This window comes from Botryllus schlosseri, chromosome 16, assembly GCF_051294905.1.
Source record: "Botryllus schlosseri isolate E-star chromosome 16, Bs_hap1, whole genome shotgun sequence".
NCBI classification, from domain to species: Eukaryota; Metazoa; Chordata; class Ascidiacea; order Stolidobranchia; family Styelidae; genus Botryllus; species Botryllus schlosseri.
The window spans coordinates 9155829-9172210 of record NC_137251.1 but is presented as its reverse complement, the minus strand read 5'-3'; the positions used below and the strand labels follow the sequence as shown (position 1 = coordinate 9172210).

Below are 16382 nucleotides of genomic sequence, written 5' to 3'. Positions count from 1 at the left end.
TGCGACTTTGCAACCACACTTATCCCTGAAATAAACTTTCATCCGGTATTATCGGCAATAGTCCCTACAAGGACTTAGCGTAGCCGAAATAGTCCGCGGGGAATTCTTTGTCCTCCAATAATAACAATGATAACTCCGCCGTTTAGCCCAAGTTATAATTAGGCCATTAATGCCTCTTATCTAATACGCGTAGCAAATACCGGAGCATGAACCGAGCGCACCTTATTGGAAGCCATTTCGCTGACCGATCGGTGCGTTTGAACTTTCTCCAGCTGGTCCAGGCACCAATCTAACTCGTCCAGGGTGTCCAGGGACTGCTTCTTGAAGTCTTCCGTGCCTGCGAGGAAATAACAATATTGCCCTAATGTCGACACAAATCCCGTTGCGCCAGCGGAATGAGCTTTCGGTCTTGACCGATTCGATGACGTCACAGACGAACTGACGTCAATGCGAGACAATGGAGAGATCCAAGTCCGCGACGTAATAGGTCACAGACTACGTTTTGCGCACAATGCGATCTTGTCCTCAAATTCCGCATGTAACAATGTCCTTATGACGTCAGTTCTTTCTCAAAAAAATATTTCGGTCGCAACCACTTTTCATTCTGGCCACGCCCCTGAGCGGCGCTAAAAGCGACAATTTCTCGAAAATATTACAAGTTTTCCAGTTTTTCTTCTCGAATAGGCGACTGGCAGTATTAAACTCTTGAGTTACTTTTAAAATTACATCGTCACTTCCTATTTTACAAATTTATTTTAATTTGAATGATTATGAGGTTACCCTTGACAAGACGCAGAGTGGACACGAAAAGTCTTCGAGTTGATAGACGATATTGCAGTGAATGTAGTTCTACAACCAATATTCAGGTTTCGAACAGCCATTCACGTGTTCCAAGTTCGGCGATACCAACGTGTGATGTCGCATTGCTAAATGCTTTCAATAAACGGCGTGAGTTTGGAACGCCCATATCAATTCTTCACACTCTGCACCAAGGGCTGGGTCGGTTTTCGAAGTTCGGTATCATTTCATGATGATACTGCAGCGTAAAATACGAATTAGTAACCGCGTATAGCGACTGTAGCCACAGATCAGCGTAAATTCAGGCTCAGCCCATTTCCGTGCGATCACGCCTACTACGGTACAAACCGCGGATGAACGACCTTTTTCTGATGATTACTAGCCGCACACGACGCAGGCATTGTATACTAATTTAGCCGCACTATGCCGAAACACACAAAGGCACAAAGGCAGTCTAAAAAGGTGAAATTGTCGGCTGGAAATTCTTCGCCCATTGAACTTGTCAAGGGCGACGCGACGTTGGGCAATAAGCGTTACTATTATTAACCAATTGTTGCGTGCGCCATGCCACATACCTACAAGGCTAATGTTATACGTTACAAAACACGCCACACAGCCAGGGGGTGCCTTTACGTAAAAGGCATCAACACGTCACTAAACATAGTAAACCCCAACGAACCGAAGGCAAGACCAACGCACAGTGACGTACCAATGCCACAGCGAGATATTATATAACTTCGAACCCAATAGCGACGCTGCATAAACAATTCAACAAAAGTGACACAACCGGTGCATGCAAGGCAACACAATACGGGAATTTAAATGAACACGAATTCGGATATGGAACATTTATTAGATGCATTTCATCAGTGATACGAGTTTGTGCGGAAGCCGGAAGGTGTAGTGTCAACACCATGTACTTGGACACACGTTGTATATTCCGAATGGGCTGCCTTGGCACTTCCATTTCTAGTTACACATTCGATTACTGACACTGATCATTATAAAGATGACGCAGCACACTTGATATAGTTACCGCGACTAAATCAGGACCGCCATCAGCAAGCTATATTTGTACGCATTAGCTGCGACGCTTCCGGGCCAATGTATAAGTAGAACTGTCTCGCCGTCAGGATAAGTACCCCTAACATCACTGTTTATACGTTGAAAATATACGCTGGACGCTACTATACGCTTCCAAGTTCGTGTATACAATTCATAGTCAAGTTAATGCAATCTCCGCTAATAGAGCTAGATGATCTGTGTGTCTATTGTGCAATGACTCCGTTGCAAAAACGTCCCCAGATATGAGGCCAGTTTTAGAAAGCAACGACTCTGCAGACTGCGCGAGCTAGAAAGGCCATTAATCCCCATCAAATCAATTATTAAAACGCGCATGTTACATAACATTCGTCAACAATAACAGGAAGCAGACCAAAGCGCAGGGCTCCCGGGAATCGGAAGAAGTTGAGAAATGATGTCAGCGTCGGCATAAAGCCGAGTTATTTATAATCGCAATCAGCAGCTATTCCATTGAAACCGGCATTACCGTCTCACTCTTACGTGTTTCAGGACAATGTGCGTTTGTCTGATTGAAAGAGTAACACAAGTCGTTTCCATTCCTATATATCTTTCGATTTTACCGAAATTTTGCGAGTGTTTAGAACTAAACTTAATTCGGACTGAACAAATTCCAATGAAACTTGCACGAACGAGGCAGGGCGCATATTAACTTCGATTATATCCTTTCAAGTCCAACTATTAGTCTTTACGTGCGCATATCAGAAGATATACGGAAATTCGGATACCCAAATTGGTTCGCATTGGGAGAGAGAAACATTGCCTAAACCGGCAAGCAGTTCAACCATAATACGCGTCCGAGAAGCAATGAAGGGACCGAATAATAAATTCAACAAGAACACGGATTTCTATGAACCCGCGTCACGTTTAGGAAGGCGAATTCGTTTTGCTAAGTTTAGGCACACTGTCACAAAAATAGACCGACTGCTGCCGTGTGTCCGGCGCACGCCCCAAAATTAGTACCTTTCCAGAGTCCCGTACCCAAAATACATAGGCACACACACAAATATAACCGGGCGGAATCAACATCATTGAATACAAGTTCGGAACGCGGGACTACCAGTTTGGCGCAAGCGCATCAGCGAGCTATCCGGATTATCACACGAGAGAAGCAGACGTGAGAGACGCCTGCGACGCGAGCGAATACGCGCACGTTTCTGGCGACACCGCGCGACAATAAATTCGTGACGTACCATAACTCGGATGGCCCGGTGATTGCTGCCCGCTTGCGGAGACTGTCGGACTGCCTACTCGCGGCGTGGTGGAGATAGGGGAGCGCCTGTAAGCAAAGGTTAGGATGTACTGACGATGCATTCAACAGGGACCATATTATCAACTCATACAAGCGATGGTTCTAAACTGAATTTCGTAGGTAAAAGGCTGAGAACCACCGCTATAAATCACAGACAATAATTTATCTAAACGCAGCATTCCCGTACCTCGTGTTATTGACGTTTATCGAATTACCAATGTTCGTGAGGTTAATGAAGTCGTTTCTGATCCGCCGCAAGCTTGCAAGTACCTGGGAGAAAAGAGATTTTTGCTCTATTAGTTCAAATCAATAGTAACGGAAGCCGAATGATACGGCCAGCGAAGCTGTCAACTGCCCAATGGGTGGATATCGGATCTTCAGTCATGCGTGCGGCAATTAGTTATGTTCCGTTCCGCGAATGTATTTAGAGCAGCGCGTCTATTTTTGTTGTTTTGGATCGGTTTGGGATTGCACTTCTCACGGAGTGTGCTTACACGGCACATCATTACGTGACACAACTTTACTACACGTGATTCCTTTCCAATTTTATGGGTAAACGTAATGGCCTGCTTATATTGATCTCCTAGGACCCTCGACCAGGGGCCAGGGGCGAGTTTACACGAAGGCCACTGAATCGATAGCACACTGAGTGTGCTTGCGTTCGAAAATACATTTGGAACAGTTCTTTTATTATCTGCGAGACTGTAACCTCCCGATTGATGACCAGAGGTGGTCAAATTAATCGTCGTTAGTACTCTTGTAGTCTGTAAGTTAAAAATTTCTGATGCTGCTGAAGTACAAGTTAAACTAACGATTTACAAGATAAAAATTAGGTATGCCAGGTCTAGATTTACTTAATAAATGAAAAGTAGACATGAAAAGCAGTAGTCACTAAGTAGTGGAAATAGGCAAAACTTACTGGAGTACTCCGTTACTAACCACTTCTTTTGATGGCCAGGCAGTGCTGCGTCCCTGCACATTTCCACACTATTGCATAGCCACTGTCACTAGACCTATCCCCACGAATAAAGATTTGCATTATTTAGCAGCTAAGATGCGCGCTAGTGCAACAGCGACAACGCTACACGGTGCAGAAGGAACACCGAATACAGGCGTAAAGGTTTCGTAGTGCAAGTCATGCGTGACATCCAAAAATATAATAGGAATTGCTCAATATTGCACTGGCCAAGCAGTGACGTCACGTAAACCGGATTTATAAATGCGACAAGCGCACCTTCAGACCTCGTCAGGTGTTTGCTTCTGCATTGCGTATCCCGCATATACAAGAATATATGCACCGAAATCGGTATTGCTATCACCTAAGCCTGCATCAACTAGCCGCAGGCCTTAGACGCCAGGGTATCAGATATCGCGTCCAGAATAAGTAACGAATTACGAGAATCTCCCTTATGACACTCAGTAAACATGCCGGAGATAAGTAACGCTTCTAATGCCTAGAACTCTATCAAGCTGTCGCATTCATCACAATCGTCCGTGCACGCGCAGTGAGCGACGATCCGCAAAGTTCAAGCATAGCCGCGGCACTTTCGACTCAAATATTTCTGATCAGCTGCTAACCCGGTTACTGGGCTGCACGCAGTTGGGCATATTGCGCAGATATACGAGTCATTGGCGAGTTCATAAAATCAATCGCGGTGACGTAACGCCAAGAAGACTGAGCCACCGCGGTCTAACGAAAGAAGGGTCGCGAATTGTGCCAAGTTTTCGCGAACTCGCATATGTATCTTGGATACCCTAACTCGAACCAACACCGCGTAGTTTGAACTTCGAATTGGTAAAACAATAGTCATTGGCGGATTGAACACAGTTATAAACGCTAAAACCAAGGTCACGACCATATAAGTTGCCATGTTTCTCTACCCCCTTTGCGTACGCGTAGTGAGGAATGCACGGGAGCTAGCTGTAAACGGTCACGAAGCTCACGCTTCGAATTTGGTTCATTATTATTACATCACCAGGTGAGTCTCCACGGATAGGATTTTTGGTCGCGGCAAAAAGACGTTATGGAACCGCCGCATTGAGCCAACTCATGGGAGGTGTGAATGAATTAGATTTACCGCAACTGTCACCTGCCATATTTGATGGATAGAATTTGGACATATAGCCTTGGAAACCCTGCACTAGAGTGAGCACTTTTTGGTCTTCGTGGAATGCAGTGTATATGTGCCTGCCTGTCGGGCGGTTATATGTCATATGGACAATTGGACAATATTCCACATGTGTTATCCTAAATTAGGTTAATTACTTGGGACTATTTCTCACTGCAAAACTAGACTTTTGAGAGAAATGTACTGGATTAACACCAGCATATTGTTCTTTATTCAGCATTGCATCACGGGTCATATGACTGACATACCCGCACTACACAACCCTGCAGGAGTGACGCACCCATACCCTGCTTTAAGCGCTCGCGCATAGGGTGACCACTGACCAACGAAGACATTAGCACACGGTCACGCCGTTCCAAATTTCATCCGTTCCTACGAAGGGTGACTAAACTCACTGCATCATTATGGCGCAGAATTGCACGACGAAATCGAGTGACGTCGCAGATAGCGAGGATGGCCTTGCCAGGTAATTTTCGCACGCCACAACACCAAGTCATGACAGAGTATTATAAAGCCTCCAATTTCATTTACATATTCCACAGTTTAAACGCACTCATTGTTCTGTATCAGTATATTGGACAGTAAAGTTTACAACCCGCCGACTCAATTTTTCAGCTCGATATGCATATATAGTTGACAAATGCAAATACGCCAAAATAGAGTAAAATATCCAAATGAACCCACTGCTTACCTGAGCGTAAGGCGTGACGATAAGATCTTCGCCGCCGTGACTGAAAAGAGAAAAACAACTTACGAATCAAGTCGCTTTGATGTATTCACGTATGGTGTGAGCACACACTGGACTCATTCAAAAGGAACTACAATTAAGAAGATATAGAACTGGCGAGTAAGAGCCAAGTGAATTGTAAAAAGGATGGGGTAGGGCCAGGATAAGTGGTTATACCGGTCTCTTTGTGCTACCAGGTTAATCAATAAAAGGTATCGAAATAGAGATTTTTGTCAAATTCAACGTATAAAAGTACAATGGAATCTCAGCGAACGCTCGGAAACAAAGCGATGCGCTAATAGACTGTATGATACTGTATACACACCATAATTTACACACTACATAGACAGCGCAGCGGGTTTCCAAGTGAGTTAATCTCAATATACACAATAAGTAAACACACAACGCTAAGTCATATTTGTTGTCCCGTGACAAGGTAGGTTCGGCGTGGTAGCGAGTAACTCTAGCACTTAGTCAATGGCGTATGATTCAACTACATGTCCGAGTCTAGTCAGAGGTGACCGCGGTAGACTATGACTTTACCTTTACTGTACTACGTGTGCACGACTGCACGTACACTCATACAGTATACAGCTACACGGATACATGATATAAGCAAGAATGCTACGGTATTGTTCAACACAGTTTCAATCCAATGAGAGGGACTTGATGGTGGTGGTGCTATTTCCACGATTTAATGATGCATTCAAAGTAACAGACAAGTCTCAGCTGTCTAGTAAAATCGAGAGGGGCCATACATATTCTGCATAGATACATTCCTTCTCGGTAAATATATGCGCACTTGCGCAGCGATTCCAATAGCCTTTCGGAAAGTTTTTAGCTTTTGAAGATCTCGATTCAGCGCGTGGCAAGTCAACCAAATCAATTACCAAGGCTGGTAGAGCGTAGAGCCTACGCTTTTCTCGGCCAATATCGGAGAACACGTGAAATCTCAAAGAGCCGATTCGCTGCGAAGATTTTCTTATCGCGTGAAGTCATAATCGCTTACAACAGACGCTATGTATGACCTCTGTCCGATTTCAAGACGCACCACCCACCAAAACGTAGACAAGATGATTGCCGCATGGGTAGGATAAGGATTGTAAATAATAACAAGAGCGTTTATATTTTCACGATACATTAGACCACACACTTATCTCACTTATATTATGCGGAGCACGGCAATTTTCGACTCAAGACCAGACACTTTTAACCTAATCCGATCAACAAACATACGGGCAATCTCTACCGTATTTTCCCGATATGGAAATGGCACACTATTTGCAGCCGAGAAGCCTCGCTCAGAGATTCAAAATGCACGTCACAACGATCGCACAGCGGGGAGCCTTATCGTGTTCGGCCACGGCGTGTTTTCGACCAGGAAATGTCAATTCTGGCATATGGGTTTAACGACACATCACATAAGCAGTGTATGCTTACACGATTGTGAAACTGATAAATAGGGACTTGTCACGTGGGCGGGGTATACACAACCTTTCGGACTCGGGACGTTATGCGCATGCGCGGCTTTATGGGCGAGATAAATTTGCGGCGTTTTATGTCCGTTGTTCCCGCGAGATCAAAACAATAACTACGTCGCGGGTCGCCTAGTTCATTGTAAAAGATGACATAGCCGGCGTAACGAAAAACATAACACAATATTGCTTCTGCGATAAAAGAAAGACTGCGATTACGAAAAACATCATCAACCTCAACTAAAGTACGAACGCGAACGTGATAAACGACATTGTCACTATTATATATAGTATACATAAGCGTATGTAACACCCCGCTACAGTGCGTACAGGACAGTAACGGTGAACACAATTCATGGTGTACGAATATTGAACAATAAATCCCACAGTGTACAGACTGTCCCAAGTTGCTGAGATACCATAAGGTGACTTACACGGATACGACTGTCCTACGTTACAGAATTACGTCACGGCGCGAAATCATCAATCCTACTTTTCACGCACACCAGTAACACTTGGATTCACTCTGGTAAATACGGGAGTCCTGTTAAATCCCGCCGCCAGTCGAACATAGATTGGTCAACTCGCGTCATTTTAGTCGGAATTGGACCGAAATTTTCGAAACTGAACTATCGCATGCGGTAGATATTAAGCCAGCATAGGAATACCCAGAATCACGTGCGTCGCATCGCACGATGTGCTCGGTGATGACGGCGAATCGCCAGTATCAGTAATTTCTTTCGCGAATATAAAACGTTATAATAATTTCCCCGAACTGGTCACTGGTCAGCCACTTCAAACCATGGGGTATTTGCTAAATTTTGAAGGATGATCCAAATTCGGCGATATCGGAATTACGCCTCGCTATCTCTCAGGCGCAAGGCTTCCAATTTCAATTGAGATGGCCGTGGGGATGGCGTGAACCTATGAAAGGTTCAGGTTCGTGTGAACGCGAACCTTTTTGAAAGGTTCTGTGTGAACGCGTACGTGAACCTCATGACATCACGTCACGTCATATTGCTAATTCCAACGGTATATTAATGTACAAGATACCTAGCGACGATTCGGACCGAAGTGCTGAAGTATATATCGAAGTTTTAAACGTCGCCAAATGTATCAACTGAAGCAATCAAATGATGTAATAATCCCATAAAATCTATATCTTCCGTCGCCTTGCCAACAATTTCGACGAGGAATATAAGCTTACGGCTCAACGGTCTAGGCCAGACCGGACAATGCATTCGGCGTCTGAGTATAGTTACGTTAATATTGAGCAGAGTATAAAGCACTGCACCCCAATCGCGCGAATTTGTTTTTAGGATACAATAAACCTATATGAAATCAAGATTGACCTCGTAGGCCTGCTAGATTTTTTACATCATACAACGATATCAATTTCACTGATTGGTTGAATAAGCATCATTCGCTGGCTACATGTACATTGTACATGTACCGTATATATCGCTCTTGATGTTGTGTGATTGCGGGTCATGCTCACAGCAGAGAGTCACTACATATTCGAGCATACTTTTGTAACAAAGTAAGTAAATTTTTTGAGATTGTGAAAGTGAATGTTCGTTTAATGTTGATTTTTTGTTATGCTGCCATCGCCATGTATATAGTGGCTCGCAGTTGAAATACAATAAATTTCAACCAAAGATGTTATAATCAAGTGAAAATTGTAATATATGAAAAATTTTCACAGTGCAGAACCTACCAAGGTTCGTTTGTGAACGTGAACCTCTGAATTTCCGAGGTTCACACACAGAACGCGAACGTTCACACCATCCCTAGAGATGGGGTATCCTAAATCGCATTAGCATAACCTAGTTAACACAGCTTGCGAGTTTTTGGTGCAGGTAGACCATGACCGGCTCCGGTGGTACCTTATATTCGAATCGTCGAATACAGCCTCGAACCATAATGACCTAGTCGATCCGCTAACCTTCAAACCGTAACCGTAACCGTAACTTAACTAGAGTCAGTTGTCACTCCAATAACCATATCAACATTGTCACTCAAGAAATTTCGCACTCAACCAACGAATGTGACTACCGTCACAACTAATAACAAACTAAACGTGCGAGGGAGGAAATTCTGTAACATTACTGGAGAGCAGTATTTAACCAGCTTCTCAATGTCATGAATTCCATCTTCAATTTCAATATTACCACTCAAGTTGCCAGGATGGCGAAACGGGCTTTTGTTTAAAATATTATCTGAAGCCCGTCTCAAGTTGTGTTTCAGAACGCGACTTCTTTTAAATGCACCATAAAAAAGCTACAGACATTTTTCGTTGGAAGTTCAGTTCTTCACAAACCACTCTTCCCATACATAAAATATCAAGGGTCCATCGATTTTACTCACGGAAAATATTCAAACATCCGGTGTTGAACATGAGCACAGGAACACGCATACATAAATGTCTATTAGAGTTAGTTGTCGAAGCCTTATATAAGATAAATTCCGTTTAGGAAACGGAAAGGTATTAGTGATTAGAATTTAATAATAACAATGTGCCATATCATCGGGTAGCACACATAGCGACCGCGCTTACGAATAAAACATGTCCAACCAAGGAAAACTCTACAAATGTCAACACGAAACGATTCAGATTCAAATGTTCTCGGACGCTGTATCGATACAGAAACCGAACTCTGACGTAAGTGACGATCATTTGCCGATGAATATAACATACGACGACGGATAAGTTCGTATCTATGCGCTCTCGTGGGACATACCGCATGTGAAAGCGGGTGATATGTCCCACAAGTCAGCTCGGTCCAATCGCTTCAAATCGCCGACAACGGATTCCAGCGAGATGACACGCGATTTTAGGCTACTAATCACTGACAGATTGCTTAGATGTCATCTCTACAAGGGTGAGAGCTCGCAGATTCGCGACAGCCGTCTCTGAAGGCGTGGGCCATTTAAGACATTCGGTTACTAAGAGATATGATGGGCTGAAGGCGTTCGTTGTCATTGACCTAATACCCGACCAGATTTCAAGCAGTCACTTTGTCGACATCCCGCGGAAGTATGGAGATATAATCCTTATGTCCGATAGTTACAATGAAGCGCAATTACAGGCCAAATCAACACGCGGTCGGCTAGGGTTTGTCGGGCACTACTTTAGGAAATATTTCATGGCTCAAGTCGGGCCGAATGCAGACTTGGGCAACAAGATAATTCACGTTGCCTAATTCGACTAATCACAGCGGAATGCTGGCATCTAAATCTAATCTAATTTTTAAAATATTGGTATGTGGTAATTCTAATTCAAATCGAAGTTCTGGTTTTCCTGACAACGCTACGGAAGAACTGTATAGTGCAGGGGTTGCCGACCTGCGGCCGTAGAAGGTAAATTGTGCACTGTGCAGCCGTTACCACGTAATTCAATTAGTATGAGTTGGCGGCCATCGACATCAAAATTGAATTTGCGAATTGACTCCCAAATTTTCGAGAGATTTCAAATAACCTTGGAAATTTTCTTCGCACTGCGCGCGAATTAACGTGGCTTCATTTTTTCGATTTCATTATAGTAGCCTGCTTTGCAATCTCAGCCCCACAGTACAGATGTGAATAGCAGAGGAAAATTATGCGCCCCATATAGAAATACGAACTTGAAATCACGTGCTACTCACGCAAGAAATTTGTTTCTGGTACGTTTGAGCGATTCCAATATCTTATCTTTCTACTTGACAAACTTGATGGGTGGTCAAGAAGTAACATCATGCAACAAAGTGATAACAACTGGTACACCCGAAAATCCATCATCATTTATAACGTGTCCTAAATATTCGAAAACACCTCCTTCCTCAACTCTACCGGTGAGCTGATCGCATGGGCTGAGAATGGATCAATGCTTGATAAGATTTACTGAAACTTATTAATATCAATGACGAGCGCCTGGCGCGACCATAACAAATCCCAGATACTATCCATAACACGACCACTCGCGATTTCGGTGCGTATAGTAAGCTGATCTGAATAAATATATCAGTCGGGAGCTCACCGGAAATGGACATGGACAGTTTAAAATTGGTATTTGGCGTCCAGATAGTGCATTACGACTATGCCTTAGAAAGCGGCCATAAGCTACATGATCATGAATAGCTGAAAGGTTGACCACCCCTGGTATAGTGTATAGTGCGAAACGAGGCAATCTTCGTGTGCAGACACTTGCCATTCTCATTATCTTGAGCATGAGCTATTGATTTGATATGAACTCAACTTGATCGGTGTTTCTTTCTACTTCAGAAGTTTTTTTAATTTTCAAGTTTTTTACGAATTGAGTAAATTCTAATTCTAATTCTAATCTAATTAGGAAAAGCTAATGATTTTCCAGTTGTCCAAGTCTGGCCGAATAAGCATGTACTTGTACTAGTTCCATGCTCAAATCAGGCAATCCCAACCTTCAAGTTCGGGTCAGGCCCAGCATTGAACATACACGGGCACGATTCCACCTCTGGGACAGACTATTAATACTAATCGACAAATCAATTGTATACTCAGAAGTTTGTACCGCGAAAGGAGTCACCATGACCGGAGTGCTTGACCAATTGACCATAAAGTCGTGGAATAGTAGTATAAAATTTCAAGCACTGTCGCGTAGCCGGGTCACTATCTCTGTTAGTTCATCAGAAGAATGCCCAGAGAGCACACGGCTGGTTGGACTGGCGCTATTGCGAGCAAGCATGCAGTGGTCGGGAACCTTTTTTGTCCAAAGAGCCATATTGGTCCTACTTTTTTTGATTTCAACTCCTAAAGAGCCATACATGTCAATCAACTGTTGCGTCACAATTGAAATTCCGTGACGCCATGGTAGCTATAATTCGAACTACATGGGATTCGTCGTGTGCGTCGCATTTTCTCAGTAAAAACTCGCACTAATCATGCTGGTTGCCTTATTTGACCTTGATCTTTAAACCTGTGTTACGAGAACGCAGGTTCGTCGTTATGCTCCTTTAAATGCGAGAACACATGTTCACATACGCAGGTGAAGTCAAACATGCTCATTTCAGCAGTATATATCCAAAGCCACTCTAAGCTGTGATACATAAGTGACGTCAGGTCAGGGGAGGCAAGTGAGGCAGTACCTCACCTGTCGTCAGGATGAGTAGAAAAAAATGGTGATACGTTCAATTACCATCGGTTATTTCTTATCGATTTTCAGTTCATGAATGACAAGATTTTAAACATTTTTCTCCCTAAATCAAACAATTTGCATATTCCTTGTTCGAAAATAAACCGCGAAACGAAAGGTAGGCCAAAGGCCGCACAAACGGGCCAAGCCTCCCAATGGGTAACACAATTCACCGTAAATATCTTTGAATTTATTGTAACTGGTATCAACCGAATGTAACTAACGATTCCGAACATTTAAATACTGGTCGACTTCTCAGTTCTCAAAGAATTCGGCGGTAACATAGAACGTTGCGCTACATACCTACATTTTATCGCGGGTATACAGAGCTATTTACCAACCAAGAACGTGGATAGCTATGACAATGTTTGTAATTCGAGTTTGTAATTGTGAATGTAACGTACACGGCAGTCGGCAGTTCATTTCGAGCCGTAGATCAGGAAGACAATGCGTATTTGAAAACTGCGTTGTCATCAGACATGGGGTAATCGCGATTAGTAATCGTAATCGATTACGACGATTACAGCATTTTCAAGTAATCGTAATCGCAATCGATTACATTCGAGAAAAATCCGAAGTAATCGTAATCGTAATCGACTACTTCCTATATTTAATCGATTTCTTAGAGGAAGAACGATTACTTTTAATCTGTACGTACAAGAACTATGACATAAACTGAACATTCGGGAACAAGGAAGAGATATTATACCAGGTTGAGGTCAGTGATAGCACAAACGTCTGACTTCCAATCGTCGCTGCTCATTATTACGTCAGAAGTATTAGCTGTGTTCGTCATTGTGTAAGCTACACACATAAAATAGAATGAATGCTATGTTGCGCCGATAGCAGACGATATATATAAACCTAATACCTTGGTAGCTTCCATATCCTATTTAACGTCAACTTGCGAATAAATATAACTTTATTAGTTACACGTAAAATATAGATATTCGATGTAGGCCTACATTGTAGTGTAGTTGTGAGAGCACCCGTCATGCTGTATATCAGGTTATCAATACACCCCACACACAGCTACCTCGCAGCAGCATAATAATCACCATTCTGCCTATATTTTCAAATACTAACATTTGTATTTATGTTTTGTTATGCCTATCTGAAGCAGTTTGACCGTTGCTGCTTGGCGAGCAGTAGACCTCGCCTATGTAAGTTGGCATACTTAGGTACGTACATCGAACAAAGATGTGAAATTTTGTACTCGTCAAATGAGACATTACGATTTCCACGACGAAACAATAAAAATCAACAGCTGCTGATATTTATCATAACCGAGCCGTTCTTTGCCGTTTCTCGTAACGGCAGCTTGCAGTATCTGTATTAAGTGAAACACCAAATTTTATGTTCACTTTATCTTATTATCATATGAGTCTGGCTGAAACGGGCGTCATCGTTATTTCGCAATTTTTCAGTCAACATTTGGACCTGTCGCCATAGATATACGCTTATACACCATGTCAGCGTGGGTTGTAGCTAGAATCAGGACCAAAACGGCAAGTCACCCCCCCCCCCCCCCCACTCCTAACGTTTGTCTTTGATTATTCAATAATAATCCTCTCTCAGCCCCCGATGGTTAGATTTACTTGTAGATCTGGGGCACGTAATTCATAGCTATAATATCTGATATTGTTATAACTACAATTAATATATGTTGTTAATTCGTGACCTCTCGTCTGTACTATAGCCTATAATCATATTGTATATTGTAGTCGTCCAAACGTAGAAGACTAATGAAGAACTTTTCTGAGACGAGAGACGAACAATGTGCGTCGCACACACAAATTGTCATGTCTCATTCATCTGTGGGGGCCCCGGGTGACATTTGTAATGTGGCGCTCAGATTCTAAGGACAACGCTCTATATATTCGTCACACCCACCCTGCGCGGCTATTGATAATGGACACACAGGCGTACCCAACATGTCGGTAAAGTTCTTTCTTTAGTAGCGCACTTCGTGAGGTCGCAAGTTGGCCGAAACTGCATATGACTTTTGGTGTGTCCTGGCGCGTTAATGACCGGCACCGAAATGCCTATAAATTATTCCCGTCTTGTCTTAAGGGGACAGGTATGCATTTTAAAATCAAGCTATCTAGAGACATTTAATCGCGGAGCTAGAAGAATGAAATCTCTCGAAATACTTCATATAATTAATGTTGATTTACGAAATACTTTTAAGTCTCCTACGACCTCGCTCCGTACTCCATTGGGGAGTTTCGGGTGCGGCAATTACGAACCTGGCAAGAATTCAAATCGTTGGGTGCGATGAATCGTCCAGCACTATAAAGCTGGGCAATGGGTACATTATGACGTAAAAAGCAACTGACGTATCATTTATAAAGATAGTTGTCATCTCTCATTAGGTATTTTCATCGCATCCTTATTGTCTTCAATATATATTCTAAGACTAGTTCTACGAAGCGAAATAAATGTAATCGTGAGTAATCGTGATTACTTTTCCAATGTAATCGTAATCGACTACTTCCTGATTTTGCTGTAATCGTAATCGTAATCGTAATCGCGTGATTCAGAAGTAATCGTAATCGCAATCGATTACATTCATAAAGTAATCACCCCATGTCTGGTTGTCATATGGACGTCGCCGTGACTGCTATTCACTCGGATTAATCAACGTCTCGTGCAATCCAAGATTTCGAATCGGTTACATGGAATTCCCCGAGTGATATTGGTCGCTGGCGCGACAGCAACCTAAATTTGACGATTTTGAAAGAGGGATCCGAACCCCTAAATATGAAGACGGCTTTGCCTTTACCTCTCAAAGACATGTTAATACTCTCACGAGGATAATTATTCTGGCCGTGATGGAAATTTGCTAACAAGTTGCTGCAATAGTGATCAATTCAATACAGAAAATAAATATTTGGCAAAGAGCCATATCTTATACCCAAAAGAGCCATATATGGCTCGCACGAGCCATAGGTTCCCGACTGTTGAAGTATAGGGTCTTTTCAAGTGGTGAGCGGACACTCGTACGGCAAGAATGCGGGTTCACAAACGCATGCCAAACTCGGCATGAGCTATAGTATACAAACTATAATGCGAGCTAGAAGTCTTAAGATAAACTTCAATCGCTGGCTTTGTGATGATCCAATACCACCCATTTCGGGCAGAGCGACTCACAAAAGTTCAGCTTTAATCCTCTCGGATAAAGAGGAGGCGTATCAAATCAATTATGGATATAGCGGACGAGGCGATCCGATTGTTCGTAATACAAACAGTGCTGGGTCAAGGTAAATCCGATTGCGACACCGTTACGAATAGTCCGAAACGAGGATATAAAAATCATCAAATTACACTCTCGACCATAACAAGAACACTATAACCCATCCCTCTCACGCGGTACTTGAATGCGCGCTGATTCGCCCGTGTATCATTATCGATCAATTCCACTTACTGGTCGCTGTATATGGAGGAGGCCCTCGAAGCGAGAGGTGATGATTGGTCGAAATCCGCGTCCGTGCGGTACAGGAACGATTCGCGTCTGTTCCCGTGATGCGCGGACGGCGCGGGATTCAGGATCACGGACCCGGGCGACGACTGCGCGTCGACTGCGTTGCGGCCGATGCCGTTTTCGTCAAAGCTGAAATAACAAATCAGATTTACCATCACCTGCATCAATTTTCAGAATTGAACAATAATTGCAGATTATCGCGAAAATCCGCGCGCATCTCGGCACAAACTGATGTAAACAAAACACTGTTGCGGTCATAAATGTGGCGTGGATGTAAGATAGTGTGAATGA

The 16382-nt window shown here is 43.1% G+C and overlaps 1 protein-coding gene across 7 annotated transcripts in view; it reads right to left on the bottom strand.

Moving 5' to 3' along the window:
• The window catches only part of LOC145458227 (3',5'-cyclic-AMP phosphodiesterase 4C-like), a 128931-nt gene that overhangs the window by 42274 nt on the left and 70275 nt on the right, over window positions 1-16382 (bottom strand). For all 7 annotated transcript variants that reach the window (XM_080336540.1, XM_080336539.1, XM_080336538.1 and 4 more), the window contains 5 exons: window positions 16035-16220; window positions 5951-5990; window positions 3318-3400; window positions 3072-3157; window positions 222-337 (listed from right to left, as the gene is read on the bottom strand). In XM_080336540.1, the coding sequence (XP_080192666.1) occupies window positions 222-337; window positions 3072-3157; window positions 3318-3400; window positions 5951-5990; window positions 16035-16220 (511 nt within the window). The remainder of the gene's footprint in view (window positions 1-221; window positions 338-3071; window positions 3158-3317; window positions 3401-5950; window positions 5991-16034; window positions 16221-16382) is intronic.